Source organism: Setaria viridis, chromosome 8, assembly GCF_005286985.2.
Source record: "Setaria viridis chromosome 8, Setaria_viridis_v4.0, whole genome shotgun sequence".
In the NCBI taxonomy this organism is placed as follows: Eukaryota; Viridiplantae; Streptophyta; class Magnoliopsida; order Poales; family Poaceae; genus Setaria; species Setaria viridis.
In genome coordinates, this window is record NC_048270.2 from 40317651 (window position 1) to 40332855 (window position 15205).

General features: G+C 48.1%; 2 protein-coding genes across 3 annotated transcripts; one reads left to right on the forward strand and one right to left on the reverse strand.

The window, feature by feature from the left end:
* Positions 1–3417: 3417 nt before the first annotated feature.
* LOC117834037 (disease resistance protein PIK6-NP) lies at positions 3418–6849 on the reverse strand. The gene is made up of 3 exons (XM_034713652.2): positions 6638–6849; positions 5599–6365; positions 3418–4976 (listed from the first exon to the last, which is right to left on the reverse strand). Exon 3 carries the CDS (start codon positions 4601–4603, stop codon positions 3554–3556), a length of 1050 nt encoding a protein of 349 aa, XP_034569543.1. The 5' UTR covers positions 4604–4976; positions 5599–6365; positions 6638–6849; the 3' UTR covers positions 3418–3553.
* Positions 6850–7002: 153 nt separating this feature from the next.
* Positions 7003–14189, forward strand: LOC117834036 (DEAD-box ATP-dependent RNA helicase 40). Of its 2 annotated transcripts, none has more exons than XM_034713651.2 (8): positions 7003–7185; positions 7527–9053; positions 9297–9509; positions 10143–10211; positions 10758–11027; positions 11564–11914; positions 12145–12422; positions 12559–14189. In XM_034713651.2, the coding sequence occupies exons 2-8, from the start codon at positions 7605–7607 to the stop codon at positions 14000–14002; spliced, it is 4074 nt and encodes a 1357-aa protein (XP_034569542.1). In that variant the 5' UTR covers positions 7003–7185; positions 7527–7604; the 3' UTR covers positions 14003–14189. The 2 variants fall into 2 exon arrangements, with proteins under 2 accessions (XP_034569542.1, XP_034569541.1); XM_034713650.2 differs by having other exon boundaries at positions 9300–9509.
* Positions 14190–15205: the final 1016 nt, after the last annotated feature.

A 15205-nucleotide genomic window follows, 5' to 3' on the forward strand; every position in this document is an offset into this window, starting at 1 on the left:
GTGATCCCATTCCCCGCCGTCCGAGGAAGGATCCCACTCGACCGTCCACCCAGGAGGAAACTGGGGCAACCAAGTGCCAACAGCAGCAATCTCGGAAGTCTCAATTTCACCTGAAAAAAGATGCCACAAACAAGGCTGAGCTTCTAAGCTCAACAAGACTTAACCGACCGGTGGAAAGAATTGCTCCACCACTTCTAGACATGTAAGGCTCTTTGGCTGAGGGGTTTTGTTTGCCAAAAAGCAACTATGTTAGATCCTTACTTTCAATATTTTAGCTCAGATTCTAAGTTCATTAACCAGTCTACATTGGCAACTTACACTAAGCAAGCATAGATCCAACATTGTGTATATAAGCTCAACATCAAGATCATGTCATAATCAGACTCCTTCTTTACTCAGTGTAGCATAGCGATCAAGCAGTCTCAAACTGTGAGAGGCAGACGAATCGATTCGAGTTCTTTAACCATGCATGACGAACCTAACCTCACGACATCCACGCACCACCGAGAGTCGCTTCCTGTGTCGGCCTTCCCAATCAATTCCCTAACCCGTGTCGGGCCCACTTCCCTTGGTGCAAGGTTCCACAGACCCGGCCTCTCCCGTTCCGTGACCACACTTGCCACCACATGCGGCCGCAGGGGAACTTCGTTCCAGAGACAGTGGATCAACCGCTCATGTCCAGGTTCAATCAGGTACTAGGCTTCCCCATCCCATAATGGGTATGAGATTAGTACTTTCAAACACTTGATCATGAACACCACCACTGTCGGGCCTTACCAGATTCAATAAACAGACGGGACGATCAGCCGACCACCAAAAGAGTTAACCAAACCCTGCCCTGTCCATCGTCCTTGTAGTTGTAACCAAAAAGAGAACAACTAACTCCTATAACTCGCGAGTGACAGGAAAATCACTCGACTTTTACCGAGTCCTATTAAGCAATGCAACTACTCGACCCAATAGACTAGTGTTCAGATCAAAGGAACTAAGTCATGCATCTATGGTTGCAAGCAACTCCTATACGTAAATGCACATTCATAAGAAGGAAGGCATGTGCAAGTTTAGAAAGTTGGGTTTATGCTCCGGGGCTTGCCTTCAAGCGGGGTGGAGGCAGACGGGTCCTCAGCGAGTCCTGCTTCGGCTTCTGCGATCAGCGACTCAGCTACCGCTCCATCTTCAAGCGTCGGATGTAGCTCGTAGGTGCCGTCAGCGAGATGTAACTCTACACGAATGCAATGCAGGAGTTAGCACTTAGACGGTTATTTCAACCACACCTGCAAGTTTAAGCTCAGACACTTGTAGCAAAGCTACAGGAAAGGTGGGGGAGTCCAACTTCAGTTGGGGGAGAATAGGATAAAAGGGTCGGATGGGGATAAACTTATGATCTGACCCTTAAACTTAAGGAATAACTGTACCGGGGTCCTCAGACTTAACGCAGAGAAGGCCCCGAAATTTTTACACAGATACCCTCGGATCACAGAAAAGATACAGCCGAGCCCACGGGTGAGGTGGATAAGGGTCGGCGAAACAGACAGGGTCGCGCGAGACGGAAAGGGGTCGGGCGAACCGGGAAGGGATCGGCAGCTTACCTTCAGGTCTACTGGTGAAGTTTTGGGGTCGGGAAGGAACAGGCTTGGGCGGGAGGTCTAAGACGCTAAGACTTGTGTGGCGGCGAGGTTCGACGGTGCTCCGGCGGCGGCGACGCTTCTTGTGGACAACAAAAAAACTCTAGCACTAGGCAGAGGATCAGGCAACCGGTGGGTTGGGGAGAAGCGAGTTTGGGCGGAGAGGGAAACTTCTCAAGAGCTCAAACGGCAGTGCTCAAGTGCGAGCAGAGTATGGGGCGGCGAAACAGCGATAGCAAAGGAAACTCCGGTGGGGGCTCTGATACTCCTTTTTATAGCTGCGCGGAAGAGAGAGAGAGTTTGAGCAGCACGAAGACCGGGAAGAAAAGGATGGAGTGCGCTGCCCTGGCGGCGATTGAGCGGCGAGGGGCGGCGGAACAGAGCTTTGGAGACAGGATCTTTGGTCATTGGGCACTGGAGACAAGGCCAGCACAGGCGCGGTTTTGCCGGGATTTAGATTTGGCGAAGGCGAGCAGGGTTTGGTCGCGTCAAGCGGTGGATTGTGACGGCGACTTGACTGGCGTGACCGGAAGGAAGGCGTTGCAAGCGAGGTCGCAGCAGGCGATGTGACAGGGCGAGCGGCGGCGCGAGTGAGCGCAAAACAGCGGCTTGCCGGGGCACATAACTGGCGAGGCGGAAAAAGGAGCTGTCCCTGCCGGAACCATGGTTGGCGGGGGCGGTATCGTTGTGGAGTGAGCTTGGGGGCGGCGCGACTGTGGAGAGGCGGAAAAACCGAAAAGCATAGGGGATTGCAGCCGGGCATCCGAGCAGGATGATGGGTGCGGGACGCGAGGCGGTTTGATGTAGCAGCGGCAAAAACTCTGCTACGGCGGCGACAGGGCGGCTTGGCGCGGCCGGTGAGGGTGCGAGCGAGACAAGGCGAGGCAGAAAGGGTTGCAGGGGGCTTCCGCTGCGATTGGGGAGGAAGGCGCGCTGATCCATCCTGTCGAGGTCAGCAACGGCGAAGCAGCGCGCGTCGGAGAAGTTGAGCCACGCGGCGGGGAAACTCTGAAGCGGGGTGCACGCTGCTCTGGCGCGTTTGTCTCGAGAGAACTGGGGATCCAGTTGTGGGTCCACCCGTCAGTCTCTGGTTCCCTTTCAGCTCCAAGTTTTGAAGGAACACTGCCTTTGGGACGAAGAGAGAACCGGCGGTCTGGTTGGGTTTTCAGGGGTCGGGGCTGAGAACCGGGCCTCGGGCGCTTAAGCTCAGGAAAAGCTGAGTCAGGTGGGTTAGGAACTCGCCTTAAGATTAACTCGGTTGATTAACCAAGGTCGTTACAGCCACCCTCCGGGAGCCACGCGAGCCCATAGCCGCCGTTGCTCCGCATCGCTGCGCTCGCACACACCGCCCACACGCCTCGTGTGCCACCGTCTGCGCGCACTCGCCTGCCTCGCAGCAGCCTGCGCCGCCGCTCGTCACCCGTGCACGCCCGCCAAGCCACCGCCACCCTGGAGCCCGCCGCTCGAGTTTGCACCTCCACCCCCCTGCAGCACCTTCGCCGGCCGCACGTCCGCCTGGCCGCCACGCGCTGCCCTGGCCCCTCGCGCCGTCGCAGCCCTCCCCGAATCGAGCCGCCCCACGCTCGATCCGCCGCTCCTGCTTCGATCCACGCGAGCCGCCACCGGATCCGTGCACGGGAGAGGGTGGGGAAGACTGCCGGCGTCAGATCTAGGCCATGAGTGCCGCCGCCACTGCCGAGGTGTGGGCTCGCCGGCTAGGTTTTGAGCTCGGGGAGAGGTGGGAGCACGGGAAGAAGAGGGGTGGGAGAGAGAAAATGGCTCTAGATACCAATTGTTGGCCCAAATGGTCTCTTTCTCATTCCACAGCATCCCACAAAGGGGTTCTTTAGATACATATAGGCCAGCCATAACTTGGTGGCTAAGAAAGGGGTAAAATAGGGATAAAAGCTAATAGCTACTAGACTTAACTAACAGTTGCACCACAAATGTGGGCACCAACGACCCTTGAACAAGCCAAGAAACACACCAGAGTAGTCATCAACAACGAAGGTTTGTAGGTTGGAGTAGTTAACAGCATCAAGGAACGGCATAAGTCCCATTTGGTCATCACAACTTTCAAATCTTACCCCAAGCACCCTTAGTAGCTTTGATTTTCTAATAATGTTCGCTGCATTTACCATTGAGTATCGACGGCTGACAACAATCACAAACAGCTCCTCTAGCTCAAGCATATCATCCATGTCTCTCGGTATCACCAAATGGTCACCAAGCAAAGAAACCAACTTTGCCGTTGCAAGCTGTGGCAAATGGTTCACATTGGTTTGCCTTAAATCCACAGTTTCCAAATGCTGCAACGCCTTCATTTCCCTAGGGAGCTGGTAGGCATCAGTCCCTCTCAGACTCAAGTATCTCAGCAGAACCAAGCTCCTGACGCTCCTCAGCTGGCGCTTTCGCAAACCCGTGGCACCTTCAAGGTCCAGAACCCATACAAGTTTGAAGGTCGAAACATCAGACAGCTGCTTATTGGTATTGCCAGAAACTGCAAGTGAGCGCACTTTGGATAGGTGCACCGTCATGGAGGATAATACGCCAGATTCATACTGCTTGCTGCAGTCACGTGTGAACCGTCGGACTGTATCACATGGGTATGATATGGAACTCAAATGTTCACCAACAAAGTTTTCTTCTGTTGACAAGGAGCGGATGAACTCATGAATGATATTGTGAATGGTGCAGCCAATCTCATCATTGATGTCATTGAGCACCAACTGAAGCAGTCCCCTCCTAGCAAGCTCCTTAAAATAGCTCTCGCCAACACTCCATAAGCTTTCTCCCTTTCTCAAAGGAATGAAACCTTCAGCTATCCATCTGCGGATCAGACAATCTTTCAAGATTGTACAATTCTCTGAAAAAGTACTCAAGTAAAGGAAGCATGACTTTAGGTGGAGAGGCAAATCACTATAACTCATGTCCAGTATCTTGGTCATCTCTTGTGGTCCGTAGCCTTGCTTCATCATTGATAAAAAAGCATTCCCAAACACCCTAGGCTGTCCTGTACCTTTTGCTTTTGTGGCTACCAAGCCAGCTGCAACAACTACTGCCAATGGGTTGCCCTAGCACACTTTAAGTATGCTTTTGAGAATATTTGGATAATTTAGGCAATCTTCCTCTGAAAAAGACATCCTACTGCGCAGCAAGAGCCTAGAGTCACAATCAGCAAGAGGCTTTAACACAAAGATGAAGTCAATTGGCTTTACACAGCAGAACTTGGCTAAATTCTCAGCCTCAGTTGTTGCCAGTATCCTACTTCCAAGGTTATTCTCTGGAAAAGCACATGTGATAGAGTTCCAAGAGGAAATGGTCCATATGTCATCAATTTCAATGAGGTACCTGAAAACATATTTGTCAAGGAATGTCAGTCAGAGCTTTAAGTAACCATTTAACAACTTATTCAATGAAAGCTGATCATCATGCATGTTATTACATTATCTGTTTACATAATTGTTTGCATAAATGACATTGTTTCAAAACTCTTCATCTGCTTTCCCACATGCTATACCAGACTTACTTTTTGTGCATACTTTACTGGAATTTGTATCTGTGGCACTAGCAATGTCAATTGCAGTGGCACACAATTTCCAGCAGCATGGACACAAAGTGTTAGTTTGTGATGGCATGCGAGCAAACTAGCAAAATCTCAATGATGTACACATAAATTTCCGAATTTCAAAATGCATTCTACACAAAAAAAACTACAAAATTTACAGGCACTTTACTTATCTGTGTACTTCTGACACCGTATATATATTCTTAATAGGCCTTCAGGTTCTAACAGTTGGTCAGTACCAAAAATTTCAGGAAGTAAAAATATATTAAACTCCACTCTATTCTTGGACTGATGCTTAGGCACTTGACCAATAATTAGGTAAATAAATATGGAATGATATGCTGAAATAGAATCTAGTTTTGGTAACAGAAATGATCTCTATATGAGAGAGAATCGAGGGAGTACCTCTTTGTGTAAAGGAATTCCCTCAATGTTTTGGTGACAACCTTCTTGTCACAGGGAACAAGACTACTGGGCATCACTTGATGGGCGACATCCATTAGAGTATCAACTATAGATGGGTACCGGCCAACATATACAATAGCTCCACAGTCGAATTGGCTTCACTGTTTTTAGATACCTCCCTAGCAAGAGTGGTCTTGCCAGGCCTCCTGGCCCAAGAACTGAAACAACTTTAAGCTCTTTCTCATCATCTATCAGGCGCTGGACAATCTCACTTTCTGGGCCACCGAAACCAACGACGCAAGGCTTCTCCCCACACGGAATCTCATCACCATGTATAATTTTCTCAGGGGTGGTGTCTTCTAGGTCCAAAGTGACATCGCTAGGCACAAGGTCAGCAAAGCCAACTTTGAGAAGTCCAAACTGTTTTCCAAGATCTTTCAAATCAACAATCCAGTTCTTAAATTCTTGAAGCAGATTGGAGCCATCTGATTCCTACTTGAATCGACACCCGGACTTGATATGAGGAGCTTGTCAATCCAGTCCTCAATATCATAGGTGAGCTCGCGGAGCTGCTTCATCCAATGGCGGTCCAGCGCGTTCGGCACCACCCCTTAATTTCGTGAACTCCAGTTCAGCAGGCAGCTTGTTGAGGGGGGAATTTATGGCGCCCATAGAAGAGCTCACCACAGCCATAGTCCAAGGAGAGCCTTCTTGTCTCTCCTCTGTGTGATCGCCCATCCCCAGCCCACGGTCGTGATCCATTTGCCCTGCAAATAATAATAATAATTAAATAAGTAAAAGAATTGTGCGTTAGTTATCTTTTGGATTTCGGATCTGAGGAAGATAACCCCTACACTACACAAAACCAACCCCGATCACCAAACCATCGCAACAATGATCAAGCGTACCCACCAAAATCCTGGTCAACCCAAAACACCCCACTCCCCCCCCCCCCCCCCCCCCTGGAGTCAGTGATTGATGGTCGAAAATATCGCCAAGAAATCGCACGGCAAGGCAAGGGACGGGGTCTAAGATTTACCAGATCCAGAAAAACGGAATCCACCGGTTCGGGAGGGGAAGATCCAAGCGCGACGCCTCCGACTCCGGCACCGGCCTCGTCCTCTGGGAGCAGCAGCGGCCGGAGAGATGGAACCCTAGCAGCCTGGGAGAATTGGAAATAATCGTCTCCGCCGCGGCGCCGCGGCGGATCCCGTTACGACGGAAGGTACGACTAGGCAGAAAATCGGACGGCTCACGTCGACGGTTGAGACGCCACCAAGGGCATACCTGTAAATAACTTTTCCCGTAATGTAAAAACGACGTAACCTAAAGGTCCAATTTGCAAAAGGACCAAATTAATAGATTAATAGATATGGAGAAAAAAAAGAAGAAGAAAAAGAAATCGTGTGGCAGGCCAGAGCAAACAATTCTACTCAGTTCCCTTCCTTCTCCCCCTCCCCGCGGCCGCTAGGGTTTTATCCCGCTCGCACGCTCGCTCGCTGGCTGCTCCCTCCCGGGGAAGGAGGCGCCGGAGGCCTCGCGCTTCGATCCCCCGTCTGGGGCCCTTCGATTCCACCTCTTAACCCGGTAATCCTAAGACCCCGCCCTTCGATTCCACCTCTTAATAACCCGGTAATCCTAGGACCCCGCCCCTCGCCCGCCGATTCGGCCGCGATTTTTTTTTCCCTCGAGTTTCTTCGAATTCTTCCTCGGGGGGTTTTGCTGCTGGCTCCGTGTCGGGCGCTAACCAAGATTGGGGTTTGGTGCTTTTGGTGGGCTCGATTGGTTTTTGGCGCGGTGGGTTCGTGGCTAGTGTTGGATTTTCGTTCGGGATTCGTGGGTGATTGGGGGTGGATGTGAGCCGATTCGGATACGAAATTTCGTCCCTTTTGGATGCGGATTTGTAAAAATCGTTTACTTATTTGCAGGGCAAAAGAGCATTATGGTCGCTGCATAGGTGGGCAGGCAGGCATTGGGAGAAGAAGAAGGCTCTTCTCTTGCTTGACATGGCGGCTCAGGAGGCCGCCGCAGATGCATTGGGCCCTCGGTTTGCCCCTGATGACCCGACTCTCCCTGCGCCCTGGAAAGCGCTGATCGACGGGGCAACGCTGTACTACTGGAACCCGGAGACGAATGTGACCCAGTACGAGAAGCCGGGTGCTGCAGCAGCAGCACCCCCCTTGCCGGCGGGTCCTCCGCCAACGATCCCTGCGCAGGTTCCGGAACCCGCACCAGGGGCTTTTTCACAGCCTGGCATGCAGTTTGGCCAAGCTGGTCAGGGGGTGCACCAGGAGCGACCAGGCCAGGCAACTTATCCTCAGGCTGGCCAGCTTGGGCAGCAGCAGCAGCAGCAGACTCAACAGCTGGCGCAGCAGCAACCTTTTCAGCACGTGCCTCAACAGCAACCTTCGTTTCAGCAAGCGCTGTATCAGCAACAGCAGCCACACATGCCAAATCAGCCACCTCAATACCCCAACCCGCATCCTCAACACATGCCGTACCAGCAGGGTCCTTACAACATGCAACCCCAGCAGCAACAGCAAGGACCGCCATATCCGTATCAGGCAGACAAGCAGCCACAAATGCCGCAACCTGCCTACCATCAAACACAGCAGCCACCGATGCCGCAAGCTGCCTACAATCAAGGTCAGCAGCCACCGATGCCGCAATCTTCCTACAGTCAAGGTCAGCAGCCCGCGATACCACAATCTGCCTACAATCAGGCTCAACCACCGCAAATGCCACACGGTGCATATAACCAAAGCCAGCAGCCGCAAGGAATGAGGATTCCTCAGAATCAAGTGCAACACCCTCAACAATCTATGAGCTTTCACCACCCTGCTCAGGCTCCACAGTTACCGCAAGTTTCTCAATCTCAAGGACTTCAAATGCCCCCTCAACAAGGCCAACTGCTGCATGGATTGCAGTTCTCTCAGCATGGAAAACAGCCACTGTCACATGGGCAACAAAGTCCATTGTTGAAGGATGATGATTCAGGAGGTCATGAAGGCAAGAGGACTGGCTTTTCATTACCACTTAGTCAGCAGCGTGGCCAAGCTCCTATTTCAAACCAGCAGTTACCTTCTAGTCATCAACATCCAGGAGCTGTTAATCAGCCAAATGTACCTGGAGTCGGTGGGCCATTGTATCCTGCAAAGCATCTTCATGGTGGATCATCTCCGGCTGAGACTAATAACATGGGTTTTGTGAACTCACCTGCTCAAATGCATCAAGGTGCAGTGGATACGAACTACCGGCAACAACCGGTTAGCAGCCATGCAGTTCCAAATCATGTTGGTCCATCACCAGTTCGTCCTCCGATGGGTTTCGAGATGGGTAATAGTGATTGTCACTTTGAAAGGGATGATCCTCACTCCTATGGAAGGTTTGATGGAGCAAATGCTCTCCAGCAGCAGCCAAAGCTTGCTGCTATCCCGCCTTCACAAAATCCCCTGGTAATAATATTTGACGCAGCAACTTATCTAAGTCAAAAGTTCACTTGTTGTACTACCTAAACTTTCCTGCTACATTATGATGTCAGATGAAACTTATTCTTTTGGTATTTGAATGGTTAATAGTTAAAATGCTGGCAACAATGTCAGTTACTGTCGTAATGTATTAAACTCAATGTATTCTGCCTTGCTAGCCTCAATTCTGAAGTTCTAACCATCAATTCTGTGTTCCAAAAACTTGTGCAGCAGGGCATGCGAAATGGCCCGCCTTATCCTCGGCCAGACAATTTTGGTGGTTATAACATGGCACCTCCACATCCGGTGCCAAATCCACATAATCATGGTCCATTGCCGATTGGAGCTTCTATGAGACCGCCATCAACAATGTTTGCTCCCCCAGATTTCACAGGCATACCTTCAGCTGATGCATACCGTCAGCACCATGAAGTCACTGCTATGGTAAGCAGTTGACTCCATGACTATATTATGTCAAAAAAACTAAACACAGTTCAAACTTAAAATATTCTCCAATGGCTTCTCATCGTACAAGTATTATGCAAATGCTGTTTCACATGTGGTTTAACATATAAATTTGAATAATTTAAAATTTTGTTTGGTGGTACCAGTGGATATCTAACATTCAGAAGAATTTCTTTTTGTGGCATGCATATCTGATATTTCAAACATGATGTAAACATCTGTGGTTTATAATGTCTGAATTTCCACTAAAGAAAACTAGATAGGTCTAGTTTGAGGAAAAAAAATTGAGATGCCAAAGGTTCAATATTATGATTGATTTTCTCAGTAGTTCATAAAGCATGGGATCTGCAGCTGGCCATATTTTAGGATGGTTTGTTCCCTTAGACGTAGATCAGTAAAGTTGAATATCTCATGCAGTGTACAGTTCACATTTTTCCTTTATACTATCACCTGTTGATTGTTTATAGCCAAACTTCTATACTTCATGTTCTTCCTTTATACTGTCACCTGTTGATTATTTATGGTTGAACTGCTATACCAACGTTTTAAATTGCCCTTCTCTTAATTCCTATAAATTGTGACATGCTACCTTGTCTCTTTAAAATTATCCAGGGTGAGAATGTTCCTGCTCCATTTATGACTTTTGAGGCTACTGGATTCCCTCCAGAGATCCTGAGAGAGGTATGTTCTCTTCAGTTGGCTTTACTACCTGTAGATCCATGGATGCGATACCTTTTTTGTCTTGTATTTCTTATATTAGAAATTATTGACAAGGTGTGCTGTGTGCCACTGAAAATGATTTCTTTGAAGTGAAAAATTAGCTTTTTCTGGTAATAAGCACATCATATGGAAATGCTTATTTATGTATCACCTGTGATTGGTGATGCTGAATCCCCTAATTTAGTAGCTAGTTTTCATCTTCTGGGTACTGTAGTGAAATACTTGTGGCTATTTTCTGCTGACAAGTATTGGGAGGATTGATGTTCTTTCAGATTATAAAATCTGGCTGAGGCTTCCTGCTTCTTGTCTCTGCCACTGAATCAACAAAGAGCCTCTTCTTCATGCCATGAGTTGCTTAAGTAAGCAGCCATATTCACTTAGGGTAGTATTAGGCCATTTTCTCATTGTAGACAACCATTTTTTACTTGCCATGGGAAATACCAATTATTTCTGCAGATATGCATGCACTTATGATGCTTACTCAAACTTTGTTTTCAATCATTTCAGATCCACGCAGCTGGCTTTTCAAATCCCACTCCAATTCAAGCTCAAACATGGCCTGTTGCACTGCAAAACCGGGACATAGTAGCTATTGCCAAGACAGGGTCTGGAAAGACACTGGGGTACCTAATTCCGGCTTTTATACATTTGAGGAGATGCCAAAACAATCCGATGTTGGGTCCTACAGTGTTGGTTTTAGCCCCTACTCGTGAGCTTGCTTCACAAATACAAGATGAAGTAGTCAAGTTTGGTCGATCATCTAGAGTCTCCTGCACAGTAAGTTCTGACCTGTTATCTTTATTATGCCCTTTTATTATCTGCAGAGAATGATAAGCATTGATATTTTATTATCTGCAGAGAATGATAGGCATTGATAACAGTGATTTTTAGTCATGAAACTATGTACAATTTTTTTTCTTGTAAGATTATGCATAATAGTTATTATATACCAAATGTTAATAATGCATTCTATTGGTGTTAAAACTTGACTCAGATCTGGTTCTTCGCAAAGTTTATGTTAGCTTCACCTTTTGGAGAAGTCAAGATGGCTTTAGGTGGCTATCACAGCACTAGGCTGGCCTGTGCCACCTGCCTAGACTAGTGCCTTTTAGCTTAGCACTTGAAATCAAGTGTGGTTCTGAACCAAATTGCTATTGGCTCTGCAAGTCTTTAGAGTAGCTTTTCCTGAACCTGTGCCTTGATCAAGAATTTCATATTGAATTGCCTTGTAGAATATGTGGATTGTTTCTGGTATTATGTTGCTCATGTCACATTCCTGACATTGGAATCATGATCGATACATTTTTTCACAGTGCCTATATGGTGGTGCTTCAAAGGGTCCTCAGCTAAGAGAACTTGAGCGTGGAGCAGATATTGTGGTAGCAACACCAGGACGTCTTAATGATATTCTGGAGATGAAGAAGATTAGCCTCCATCAGGTTTCATTACTTGTGCTTGATGAGGCTGACCGTATGCTTGACATGGGTTTTGAGCCACAGATACGGAAGATTGTGGATGAGATTCCTCCTGCTAGACAGACTCTGATGTATACTGCCACATGGCCCAAGGAGGTTACAAAAATAGCAGGGGATTTACTCAGAGATCCTGTCCAGGTCAACATTGGCAGCATTGATGAACTTGTTGCCAACAAATCAATCACTCAGGTATGCTGGTGAAATGCATATATTCGTTTCTTTCTTGTACAATTTTGCCTTCATTTAGGATGCAGAGTCTTCTCTCTAAGTGCTATACTCCTGACTGGTGTCAGAATCATATTATTGTTATGTAATCTGGAAAGGCATTCTTTGGTATCTAGTTTCAAATTTCAGTTTGTCATCCTCTACTAATTTCTTATTTAGGATGATCCATTTAAACCCTCCCTATATGTATGCAGTATGTGGAGGTGGTTCCACCTATGGACAAGCAGCGACGCCTAGAGCAGATCCTGAGAGATCAAGAAAGGGGTTCAAAAATCATCATATTCTGCTCAACTAAGAAAATGTGTGACCAACTTGCTCGTGGCATTGGTCGCAGTTTTAATGCTGTAAGCATTCATGGTGATAAATCACAGGCTGAAAGAGATAATGTTCTCAATCAGTTTCGAACTGGCAGGGCTCCAATATTGGTAGCCACAGATGTTGCTGCTCGTGGACTTGATATCAAAGATATCAGGTGAGGTTTTTTATTAAAATAGTATTCTGATGTTCAATATTACCTTGCTGAGCACTCACTAATTCTTCATGATATGCTTATTTTGCCGGTTGTCTTTCTATTGCTCATTGATACTGCACAATGTGTTTTTCTTCAGAGTGGTAATCAATTATGACTTTCCAACTGGGATAGAGGACTATGTGCATCGTATAGGGCGTACAGGAAGAGCTGGGGCAACTGGAGTCTCATACACATTCATCTCTGAACAAGATTGGAAACATGCTGGTGATTTGGTGAAACTCTTGGAAGGTGCTAACCAGCATGTTCCTCCACAGCTGCTGGACATGGCTGCACGAGGTGCTACTGGAGGTCCAAGAAACCAGGCTACTGGAATGAGTCGCTGGGATGGGCCTGGTGGTGGTCGTTTTGAACCAGCTGTTGGTGGCCCTGTTGGTTATGGTGGAGTTAGGGAGGGCCCTGGAGGTTTTGGCAGTCGTGAGGGCCCTGGAGTCTTCAGCAGTCTTGAGGGCCCAGGCGGATTTGGTGGTCGAGAAAGCCCAGGCGGGTTTGCTGGCAGGGAAGGCCCTGATGGATTTGGCGGACGGGATGGTTTTGGTGGGCGGGAGGGTCCTGGTGGCTTTGGTGGAAGGGAGGGTCCTGGTGGCTTCGGTGGCAGAAAGGGCCCAGGTGGCTTTGGCGGACGGGATGGCCCTGGGTCCAGTGGTTTTGGAGGTAGAGGGGGGCGTGGGTCTGGTGGTAGAGGCGGAGCAAGCCCTGGTGGCTTTGGTGGTCGTGGTGGCAGGGGTGATTCTCCTGGTTTTGGTGGGCGTGGCAGGGGTGATTTTTCAGGTTTTGGTGGGCGTGGTAGGGGTGATTCTCCCGGTTTTGGTGGACGAGGTAGGGGAGATTTCTCTGGTGGACGTGGTGGCAGGGGCCGTGGATTTGGCGGAAGGGGACGTTCTGACCGAGGTCCACATGACCGGTATGTCTCAGATGGCCGGGGAAGATATGATAACCGTCGAGGATTTGGCGACAAGGATAGGGACCGGAGCTACAGCCGCAGCCCGGATAGAGGCAGATCACGAGGCTATGACAGAAGAAGTGATAGCAGGAGCCTTAGTAGGAGCAGAAGCCGCAGCAGGAGCTGGTCACGTAGTAGGAGCCGCAGCAGGAGCTGGAGCCGTAGTCGGAGCCGCAGCGGCAGTCATAGTCGCAGCAGGAGCAGGAGCCGTGACCATGGTGCAGCACCAGAACGCAGGCCCCGAGCAAGGTCCGGATTCGATGTGCTGCCACCAGCAACTGGAGCAGCTGGACCTGCTTTAACCGGACCTGCACCTGTCCCTGTACCTGGATCAGCAATACCCCCTGTTCCTTCACTTCCACATGCACAATCACTCACTGATACATCTGCAATGTCGCCAATGTCACCCGGTGGACTGGTCCAGCCGGCTGCTGCACCATTAAACGGCATGAATGATGGTAACTTCAGCGGTCCACATGCTGGTCAACCTTTCCATGGGACTGACGCTGCAATACCCAGTTTTCCTGCCGCCGAAACATTTCCAGGCTCTGTAGCTCAGCAGGCAGCTCCTGATGTGTAATGAGACTAATATTCACTATTGTACTGCCTTTTTCCCTCTCTTTAAGTCCACTGTACAATGATGAATGAGTTTCTTGCAGAACAGGGGTAGTTTCGATGAGTTGATGATGTTTCCTGGAGATGACATGGTTTTGTATGCTCTTGTTTGTGCTGAGAAGAAGCAAAAGAAGTCGTTTAATTTATTGCAACCGTAACCTGTCAAAATTATTTGTTTGCATACTCATCTGTTGGTTTCCAAAATTTGTTTCTTTCACTTCCATTCTTTGAATTTGATCAAGTTATGTTGGAAACTGTCTGGGCTTATTACAATCGCTGCAAGCCTGCAACCAATTGGTATGTCAAGCTAGCATGCTTGCAGACTAGGGTGTCAAACAGTTTTTTTAAAGAGAAGTGATTCTCTGCTGATTATGTGATGTGATTCTCTGAAATGAACCAGAAGGTTGGAAGCTGGAAAAAAGTAGCTTTTCTTGATTATGTGAAGTGATTCTCCATCTTCTCTTGATTCTGTGAAGTGATTCTCCATCTTATTTTTAAGAGTTATGGTAGAGAATCAAAAAGAATCATTTTCAGGCATAAAACCAGCTCTCTCAGGTAATCAAGTTCCACGAAGAATCAGAATCAGCTAAATAGTCTACTAACCAAAACACGGAGGTAAGCTGGCAGCGAAGTTTGCTTTTAATAGTTGGCAACACCGATGTGGCAATGCACATGCTCTCAAAGCATATCTACAAAGAAGCTCTTATGTTACGTGGATTCTTTTGCTGAAAAAATCACTTAAGTACACATAAAAAGACTATAATGTGATTTATCCTTCTTTTTTCGTCATCCACATTTAGGGGAGAGGGTTGAATGTAATCTATACATGTAAGTCTAACAAAATAGAATTTTTGTCTGTCTCACGTCTTCTCCAACCTCACATGCCTTAAAAGCACATTCAATAGAACTATTATGTTTTATCACCCTATTCCTCCAAATAGGGATCCTTATGTGGATTTTAGTTTTATCCTAAGTCAGCGAAGCCGGAGCTAGAGAAGAAGCAGAAGGCGATGAGGGAGGACTTTGAGGGAAGACTAGAAGTAGATCTAGAAGCGCACCACCTCGAGCACCATTAGCTCCTCGAAAAGGATAGCACGCTGGTGCCCTCCCCATTTTCTAACACGTACAAATCTAATCCTAGCAACACCGATGCCATGACCCAGCTGGA